This window comes from Cyprinodon variegatus, unplaced genomic scaffold (genome assembly GCF_000732505.1).
Source record: "Cyprinodon variegatus isolate N-32 unplaced genomic scaffold, C_variegatus-1.0 Scaffold572, whole genome shotgun sequence".
NCBI classification, from domain to species: Eukaryota; Metazoa; Chordata; class Actinopteri; order Cyprinodontiformes; family Cyprinodontidae; genus Cyprinodon; species Cyprinodon variegatus.
Window position 1 is genome coordinate 334,739 of NW_015151025.1, and position 10,531 is coordinate 345,269.

At 40.1% G+C, this 10,531-nt stretch overlaps 1 protein-coding gene across 2 annotated transcripts in view; it reads left to right on the forward strand.

Moving 5' to 3' along the window:
* Positions 1-10,531, forward strand: part of LOC107095772 (cyclin-dependent kinase-like 5) — an 83,223-nt gene that overhangs the window by 9,423 nt on the left and 63,269 nt on the right. For both annotated transcript variants that reach the window (XM_015392056.1, XM_015392057.1), the window contains exons 2-3: positions 1,424-1,630; positions 6,663-6,697. In XM_015392056.1, coding sequence (XP_015247542.1) covers positions 1,537-1,630; positions 6,663-6,697 — 129 coding nt within the window. In that variant the 5' untranslated portion in view covers positions 1,424-1,536. The remainder of the gene's footprint in view (positions 1-1,423; positions 1,631-6,662; positions 6,698-10,531) is intronic.

Here is a 10,531-nt window from a genome sequence, read left to right on the forward strand (position 1 = left end):
AGATACCGATAGGGGGCCGATTATATCGTGCATCCCTACTCTGTACTCGTGACAGTGTAATGACAATAAAACATTGGGGAAAAAAAGCTTTTCGGGGAGAGGTTAATGGTTTAGTGGCTGTATGGTGCAGAGGTATTTAACTGTCATGCACAAAGTCCTGAATTCAACTGAGTTCAACAGCAAAACCCTCAAACTCTCTCTTGGTAGATCGATCAGATGTTTTTGCTCAGTCACATTCCTACTGTAAACCTTGTAGGGAGCCGATCCAGAAGTGGCGAGGCTGTTGTAGCTGGTTGGCTGATACCTTATTAAAGTGATTTCATGTGTATCTGATGGCAAGGGCTCCAATAGTTTGGACTAAGGCACAAAAATTGGAAGGAGGAGGAACACGAAAAGGGATACAGTTTGATCTGCAGCTTATTGTCCAACAGAACTGGTACTTTATATCTCGCTAATTGAATTGATTATATAGCCTGATCTAAAAAAAAAAAAGTGATGCTTTTTGACCTTTCTAACAGATGTAAAGGATGTAAAACTATGTAGATACAATTTGGGCTCCTATTTGTTGTTGTTTTTTTTCTTCCTCCTCTTCTTATAGAAGTGATTTATTTGTGTGAAACATTGTGAATGGATTTCTCTGTTCACAGCATGAACTATGAACCTACCTTAACTGTTCAAAGAAACAGGCTGGTGGTCTATTTGATTGCCAGCAGGGGTGCCTGTAGTGTATGTGTGTGTGAGGTATGTGAAGGGAAGATGGAATGTGAGTGTCCCTTCAAAGCTTTAGGAAAGACATAGTTTTTAAATCCATTGGTTTTGGATTTAATGGTCTGGTTCAGTGGTGCAGTGGGTAGCACTGCTGCCTTGCAACAAGAAGGTTGTGGTTTCGATTCCCATTTTTTTCTGCATGGAGTTTGCATGTTCTCCCTGAGCATTTGTGGGTTCTCTCCAGGTACTCCGGCTTCCTCCCACAGTCCAAAAACATGACTGTTAGGTTAATCGGCTTCTCTAAATTCTCCTTAGGTGTGAGTGTGTGCGTAAACGGTTGTTTGCCTCCGTGTTGCCCTGTGATGGACAGCAGGAGATAGGCACCAGCACCCCTCACAACCCCACTTGGGATTAAGGGTGTCAGAAAATGGATGGATGTCCCGGTATTGTTTTCCTAATGGAAGTTGGACGAGCAGCTGTGAGTCACTAAATATAAAACAATGAGAACAACATGAAGAAAAGATTGATCTTTTTAGAGTTCTGATAACTTTAGTAAACACTGATACAATAAAATGGTGCATGTCTGGTCAATATGTATCAGCTTGTGTTTTTTGTAGTGACATGACTTTGTTAAAAACAGTTTTTCCAGTTTATACAAACTGATTCCTTTAGGCATTCTTGCTGTGTTTTCATTTGGTGCTCTGCTTTCGTCCAGGTGAAGACGAGCAGCTAGAAAAAGGCATGAGGTCCTTATTATGGATTCCAGCAGACGTGTCCATGTCTGGGGCCACCAGCTGGATGTAGCCGGGGCCCCCGTGCCTGAGCTCCATGCACCTCACACATCACACCTTTGACTTCATGAAGATCCCTGACATCGGTGATGTAATGAATAAATTTGAAGTCCTTGGGATTGTGGGTGAAGGTAAGGATCTTTTTTTTTTATGTAGTATAAAGAGAATTAGATTTCTGGTTTCCTTAGAGGCCTGACTTACTGAAATGTTGACCTTTTCTTTCTAATTAGAGACTTTAACACATACAGTAAAATAAAATAAAAAGTCATTCAGTTTTGGTAATATAAGATTATTCCCATTTATACATCAAAGCAGCCCTCTTTTATTAGATATTATCTTATCCTGAGCTTACAGTAACAAAAACAATGGGAATACTTTTAATGCGCCGAGATAGGACAAAAATCTAAATTTGCAAAAGAATTTTCACCTATACAACTATTTATATTTTAAACTACCTCAACGGACATTTATCCCTTTTATCATGTACAAAAAAAACCAAAACAGTTTAAGGTGAGATTGCCATACGCTTTTAAAAACACCAAAAAGTAAGTAATTAAGTAGTTTTTTTGTATGACTAAAGGGACACACGTCCGTTGAGGTAATTTCAAGTCTATTTTTTATACAAAATGAAAGGGGTAAACTAAAGGGATAAACAGGAATTGACTTTGGATATGCTGGTCTGACAGAACACCGGCTTTGGTGCTCTCTGCCCGGAGTCTTGCTCCAGTCTCCTGTCAAAGCTCTGTTCGACTTTCCATAGCGAGTAAAGCTCCCTGGCTTGGTTAGTAAATTCCAGGTCTGCCATGCTGGGTTGACACATAAAAGCCTCTTCTGTTTGATGACGCATTGAAGCAACAAAGGCGGAGCTTGTCTCCCACCATGCGACTTGCTAGCGGTAAATTAGGAAGAAAAAAAGCTTATGAATGTGGCAACTCTGTCAGTAAACCATTTAAGAAGGTCATAAGAAGTTTAATTATATATTTTGCGCAAGACATCAATATTACAAGAAATATGGAGAGGAAGATACTCTGATTAAATGAAAAGTTGAATCTTTTTGGTTAACATCTGGATAACTACAGTAGTAGCCATTCAAAATTTCCCCACTTTCCTAGATGGGCCATGGCTGGTCCCATCTAAGAATCCCCTACAATTTCTTTTTAAACATCATTATTTGTACTAAAATATTTTTTCTGTCATTATTTGTGGACATTAAGATCTGAAGAGAACTGTCATCTCCTGATCAGACACTGCAATTCATTGAAAGGATTGCGTCAGAGTAAAAAAATATATTTAAGACAGGACAGCACAAAACAAAAGGCTCTAACCAGCGTAGAAAAAGAAGTGTGAGGCCGGGTTGCACAACTGAGCAAGAAGATAAGTACATTAGAGTCTCTAGTTTGAGAAACAGACGCCTCACAGGTCCCCAACTGGCATCTTCATTAAATAGAACCGGCATTAGCCTGTTTGTGCTGTCCTCTGAAGGGAGTAGTACACACCGCTGTAGGATATCTTCAATTTCTTAGCAATTTCTCGCATGGAATACAGTAGCCTTCATTTCTAAGAACAAGAATAGACTGTCGAGTTTCAGATGAAAGTTCTCTTTAGCATTTAATTGACCCCACAAATGTGATGCTCCAGAAACTCAATCTGCTCAAAGGAAGGTCAGTTTGTAGCTTCTGTAACGAGCTAAACTGTTTTCAGGTGTGTGAACATGATTGCACAAGGGTTTTCTAATCATCAATTAGCCTTCTGAGCCAATGAGCAAACACATTGTACCATTAGAACACTGGAGTGATAGTTGCTGGAAATTTAACCTCTATACACCGATGTAGATATTGCACCAAAAACCAGACATTTGCAGCTAGAATAGTTATTTACCACATTAGCAATGTATAGAGTGTATTTATTTAAAGTTAAGACTAGTTTAAAGTTATCTTCATTGAAAAGTACAGCTTTTCCTTTAAAAATAAGGAAATTTCAATGTGACCCCATACTTTTGAACGGTAGTGTATATATACTGAATTATTGAGCTAAATATCCACTAAGATGTTTAGTGATAAACCCTCCCCCGTTTTTCTTATTAAGCAATTAAACTCTTCAACAATACTTAATACTCACCCACTAGAAAAATTAGCATGTAATAAGAATACATTAACTCAACTTGAGACACAATGCCTTGGTATCATTACTAGTAGGAATAAAGCTGTGCTTGGTGTTTATGAAGTGCAGCCAGCTTTAGGGCTCCATGGCCGGAAAGTTCAGTCCCTCTGAACATCTCCTTCTGTCTCGTGTTTTGCCTCGAGCAGCTCAGTTTGAATAAAGATGCAGCAGCCCTAACGCGAGGCCACCCACTTGTCCCAGTTTTTGCCGCTCCTACACCGACATTTAGAATGTGTGTATAATGTGCCACTAGAGGACACGGGGAAACTTTGAGTTAGACATTTAAAAGCTGAGTGCCTCTCCAGTGATGAGTTGTTCTGGAAGGAACTCAGTGCTTTTAGTGCCACATTAAAATATAAAGCTGTACAAGTTTATCAGCCTGTGCCTTCGCACTCATGGTCCCAGTGTTATTGATTTTCCCTATCGATCCTGTGTTCAGTCAATATTGTTAATGATTTCGTGCTAAGTGCTCTATGTTGGTTCACCCTAACAATTAAATGCTCTCTTATGTAAGTATCTCCAAAGTCTTTTTTTTTTATTAATATGGTGGTTTTGGCAAATAGATAAATAGCTTAGCATCTTTTAGAACATAATTTAAAACAGTTTTTTGATTGGTGTAAACAGGTTACAATGCTATACACAAGCATTTATATCCCTGGAAACTTTTACATTATAAGCACTAAATTGAAATTAGTTTATAATTCAATTAAGTTTAGTTCAATTTGTTTATAAAGCGCCAATTCACAACATATGTCGTCTCAAGGCACTTTATAGAGACGCTACTGTGAGATTGGTTAGGAAAACCGGTTGATTGCATCCAGACATTGACTTGAATGTCATCCTCCTCCTGGATGAGCCACCGAGCATGCATTAGTGACAGTGGAGAGGAAAATTCCCATTTAACAGAAAGAAACCTCCAGCAAAACCAGGCTCAGTGTGGGCGGCCATTTGCAAAGGCTGACTGGGGTTCAAGGAGACAGAAGCAGACATAGAAAAACAAGCAGTGATACAAAAGACAACTGTCAATCGGATCCACAGGCGGCCCCCGTCCAGGCACACAGCCAGGCAGACGAGCTCCGACTTTATCTTAATCATAACCTGAAAATATGTCATGCACTTGGAGCCTTTTTTTCTTTAGTACCCGGAAATACAATCCTATACAAGTAACTGGCTTTCAAAGTCACCTTAAGTCATCAGTAACCACCTTTGTATCTTCTTCAGAGGTCTTATTGTAAACATGTATGAACAGCGAAGACCAAGGAGCAAAGCAGCCAGGTCAGGGAGAACTTTCTGGAAAAGTTTGGAAAGTAGAAAAAGAATATTCAAAGACTTTCATTGAAGCCACATGAAGGACAGTGTAGCCAACGTCATGGATCATTTTAATCACCCCATCTCCAGGTCAGGATCAGAACAAAAGGAACTAGTATTCGAAGCAGAAATACAGTTAGATTTAACAAAACATGTAATGAAGATGGAACCACAGAGAACAGTGTTGGCGTCTAAGGGAGGAACCTCTGGTCTTATGGTTCAGTTGGAGCCCAGAGGATGAGGTAGGTTCTAGCCGGGAGGCTGACAACGATACGCGGTGGGTGTTGCCCAGAGAGTGCCAGACCATGGTCTCTCAGAGATCATGGAAGACGCAGGAGATCAGAACAGAGCACACAAAGGGAGGCAGGATAATCCAGAGGGTAAAGCTAAAGCCAGTGTCAAAAACGTCCTCAGGAGTCAGAGCCAGGAGATCAGAGGTTTGAAGAGGTGCTGGAGGGAAATCCAGGATGGATTAGGGGAACAGTTCCAGTTTTGGTAAACAGGTAGGCAGAAATATGGCTGGAGTTCAAAGACAGGTCAGGCAAACAGGCCAGAACTGGGACCGGCAGGCAGAGAGGTCCAGAGGCAGAACAGGTCAGGATCAGGCAATCAGAAATGCACAGGAACACTTGGTTAATCTGGCACTGATGACTGGTCAGAGGGCTGGTTAAATAGAGGTTAAAGCAGGTGGATCAGGTGAAAGGTAAGGAGAACTGGGCAGAGCTAGGTAGGTGAATAAAATGAGTAATTGGACCAGTCATCAGCGCCAAGATCATTACAATCCACTGCCGAATGTACTTGTAATATCAACATGGTGTCGGGGGGCTTTCCTTCAGCTTGAATCATTCAGAGATGACATAAAAATGGACTGAGCTTATAACACGACAGTTCTGCACGGGTGAAAACCAATTATCGTAACCATCTAATCCGACCTACCAAACCAATTCGACTATATGATCCGGTTAAATCATCTCTAGAAAGTGTCTTGTGTTGACTATGTGTTGTGAATTGGCTGTATATCAATAAACTGAATTGAAATTTAGTTTGAGCTGTTTTGTAAAATTTTATTAAAATCAAATAAACTTGCAGGATAAACTTAGATGCCTCTTTCACGTATTTATTTTTTATTTATGAACACAATAAGCTTTTGTAACTGATTGGAAAAAAGCAAATAATAGAACCAATGAAAAATTTACTTTATAGTGTGAAAATTTAACAAAGTCATGATGTATTAGGTCCTTCTAGTTTTACCGTTTTAGATCAGACATGGATGAATTGCGTAGAAGCCTTTACTTTATATCAGAGCAGCGTCCAGTTGAGACAGATAACTTCCTGTGTCCTGGTTTTACCTGAGAAGGAGGACAGAGCAGTTTGTTATTTGGCTGCTCAGTCCCAGACTTTCTCCTAAACCCTCAGGGAACATGTGTGACTGCGAGGGTCGATAACACCACAACCCCTCCGGCTCTACAACGCTTGTGTCCTACTTACTGAACAATCTTTGCTTTTATAGGTTCGAGATGCTCTTAATTCATGATAAGATGTAAGATTCCAAAGACTTTGCTGATTTTAGAAGCTTTGACTCTTGCCTTGCCAGTTTTAATGGGTAAATTAAGATAGATAAGTGTTTTCTACTGGTTCAGTTAATGCAAAGACAGTACTGGAAGTTGTTATTTACATGTTTTCCTTCTGTTTTAGGTGCTTATGGTGTTGTTCTGAAGTGCAGACACAAGGTAAGCTCTAAACTTTGATCGTATTTCTGTTGTATATTTCCCATATTTAAAAACTGTTTCAGAAAGATGATGACTGGTTTTATGCAGGGATGCACCAATCTGGACTTTTTGTCCAGGACTCTGATCTGCTGCCCCCCTCTACTACTTCTAGATAGTACAGATCATTTCTTTACAGGAACTGATATTTCTTCCCATTAGGACTGATGAAATACACCAATAGAAAGTTATCTAAGTGAAGAACAGTTCATCTGATGACGCCTGAAACATTTAAAGCATAATCATACCTATATCTGACTTTATGCATCAGCCTACATTTTCTTTCTTATTCAAATATTCAATAACAACATAAAGAAGACATGGTTCATCTTGTCTCGTGATGTAAACCACCACTTTATAATTGTCTTTTCTAATAGTTGGATAATCTAGAAAATATAGTCCGTCATGTATTTGTGCAATGTCCCTTAGTCTACACGTATACTTTTTTTTTTTTTTTTTAAGGAATCACAAAAAACCAGTAGAAGAGATTGTGTCGAAAATACGAAGAAGCTCCAGAAAATAAAAACATGTCACTTTCGTTTTGGGTAGATTCAGATCTAATGTTCATGAAAGACCTTCAGATTATTATCCCCGATTAATCCTATTTTTTTTTATCCTTTAATTTGATAAACATAGCTTTATGTTAATAAACTCACAGTTTGTGGGGCTATTTAAAACTTTCATTGTTTCATAATACAAGGCTTAAGGCTGATTTATACTCAGAAACCAGGTCGTCTAGGTGTGTCGCAGTGAATGCAAATGTGACCCCGCCCCTTCCACAGACACTCTGATGCAGCTCTCCGAAATTGTCGGTGACCGCAGACAGGAGGCCTCTGATTGGTCAAATCTACATCCACTCTAAACTATGCTTATTTCCTCTTTGGTACCTTTTCGGTTTGTTTTGTATGTACAGTATGAGCGCCATTGTGGAAAACGACTCGTGAAGAAAGACTAGCTAGAAGAGGCTGGGACCCCTTTTTCTCCTGGATCCCCGCTCTTTTTTGCCCTCATGTTCCTCCGCCGTCGCACAAACTTGCCCCCATTTCCTCACCGCGTCATGGCATGGAATAACATAGCGTAGACCACGCTTTAAACTTGGGCACAAATCAAAAATATCTGCGACAAGCTCACTGAGACACACTGCTGCAGGTGTATAACCAGCCCTTTAGTTGTTTGATTGGTTGTTGAAAGGGAGCCAGCAGTTGTTCTTCCATTTGTTTTATGGATATGAATTAACCTATGCTTACACTTTAAGTGCTAAGCTAATCCTGTCCTGGTCTCATATAATTTCTTTAAAATGTGTTTCATGAAATATTTTTGTGCTTTTCCAGTTACTGTTGGGCAAATAATACTTTCAGTCAAACAGGTTCCCCTTAATTATAAACTTTTTATTGAATGGCATGAATAAGGTTTCAGCTGCTCTCTTCTGGGACACCTCCACTTATCCTAATCAGCTCTCAGTGATAACTAAGTGGCCACTAGTTGTCCCAAAACTTAACAGTAGTAGCTAAATGATATCACCTTTTTGCATTTTTCCACATGGTGTAAAACTGATAATAAACTATTTTAATTGACTGAGCTTTTTTTTGGTGTTGTGATTTTTAATTTTTAGTTCTTCCCTTGAGCTTTATTAAGGGTGGTTTGCTTTTAAACCTCATAGTCATTGTAGAAACACATGGATGTATAGTTTAAAATAACATCTACATTAATTGGACAAAAAGGAGAAAAAAAGATATAATGATTTATTTTTGTTAAAGAATATTTCATATTGAAATCCAGCTCTGACTCTTAGATGATAAGTTGTGGTCTAGTTCTGGTCTGGTTACAGTGGAAGTTAAAAAAAAGTTTAACAATCCACTGAAAGTTTGACGATGTTTCACTTTCCATCCAGAAAGAGTTTTTGATTCAAAATGTGAGGAATAGCGTTGAGTTTGTGGTTTCATACAGTAGCCCATACAGTTTTAAAAGTTGGGCTACAGTATAAAACCTTGAACTCAATGCTATTCCTTGAAAATTCAAACTTGGAAACAAAGTCCAGTAGATTGTGCTTTAACTCTTTCTGTAATGACTATGACCTGGATGATGAGAATCTTTACCAGCATGTTACAGTGGAAGCTCTTGCTGTATTTGGGAGGTATTGCTGCCGGAAGAGTGGCCCTCTTTGGGACAAAGGAGCCACTTCTCTTACTTACTTGGTTTTACTCAAATCTGCTAGATGAAGTTCACAAGACTGCTACATAGATTCAAGGCAACTTTATTTGTATAGCACGATTTAGTACATGGGCAATTCACTAATCTTTAATAATTAAAGGCAAAAGTATTGTGTGGAATCTGAAGTACCTTTAAGAAAAGGTTTGGAAAAATCACTGTTTACAAAGTGCAGGAAAGTCCAAATTAAAAAGCATAAAAATTAAATGTCATTACATCATGTTAGAAAAATTATCATTGATGATGTGTGAGTTTATTATACCTTAATATTAGCTGTCTGTTGCGTGTCAGAACTGATGTTTTCCACAGTAGTTTATTTAATTAAGATGGTTCCTCTGTCTGGATATACAGTTATAATCTTTATTCTGTACGTGACAAAGATTTGGGAATGGAATGAGAGCGACGTCCTTGCATCTTGATTCATATGTCGTAGCTAATATACACAACCGAAAGAAATCAGAGTCATTTCCTTTCCCATTGAGTTCCGTCCGGGTTCCGTGTTCACGGGGATGGACGTCTGTGTTTTCGGCAGGCGTAGAGCTAACAGAACTGGCAGCGTTGCGAGGCAAGGGCTCAAACATGTACGGCTGTAAGCCTTCTACACCAAACCAAGCTTCTGCTGCCCTGGCGTCCTCTTCCACAACATCTTCGTCCCCGCTTTCCTCCTCTAAATAAAAATGTATAACAGAGGAGACTCATCCACGACCTCTGACACTAAACTCTCCTCCTCTTGCATGTTTCCTCTGTCCATAGCGTTCCTTGACAGTGTTGTTTCTAAGTCACCAATTTAGTGCTACTTGGTCACAATGTAATTTCCCATTGGAAACCTACTAGCACTAAGTTGCCAACTGGTTAGCAGGATGCTTCCGATAAACTGGCCACAACCAAACTTGTTTGTGAACCTTCCACCATAACAATCCCGCCCCCTTGATAATCGACCAATCACATTCACTTTATTCACTCGTGTAAAGTCGGGCACCACTCGGGAGAATTGTAACGGAAATGCAACGGTTGGAACAGCCGCTTCCCTACAACTTTAACTGTTAACCGTGGCCACTTCCTAAGAAGTGAGCCCAGGGGTATGAAGCTGCTTCTGTAATTCTAAGCAACTTCTATGATCAGAGTAAGATTGCAATTTCTATTAGAATCAGTTGTCATGTCTCCTGGTTATTTAATACATATAATTGATGAAGTGAATTAATTATCTATCTATCTATCCATCCATCCATCCGTCCGTCCGTCCATCCATCCATCCATCCATCCAGCCATCCATCTATCCAGTGTGTCCGTACTGTGTCCGGGCTCTCCCTTAGAGATAGGGTGAGGAGCTCGGTCACCCGGGGGGAACTCAGAGTAGAGCCACTGCTCCTCCACATCAAGAGGAGCCAGTTGAGGTGGCTCAGGCATCTGATTAGGATACCTCCGGGACGTCTCCCTGGTTAGGTGTTCCAGGCTAGTCCCACCAGGAGGAGGCCCAAGGGGGAGACTTAGGACATGCTGGAGGGACTATGTTTCTCTGCTGGCCTGGGAGCGCCTTGGGATTCCCCCGGAGGAGCTGGCCAAAGTGGCTGGGGAGAGGGACGTCTGGGC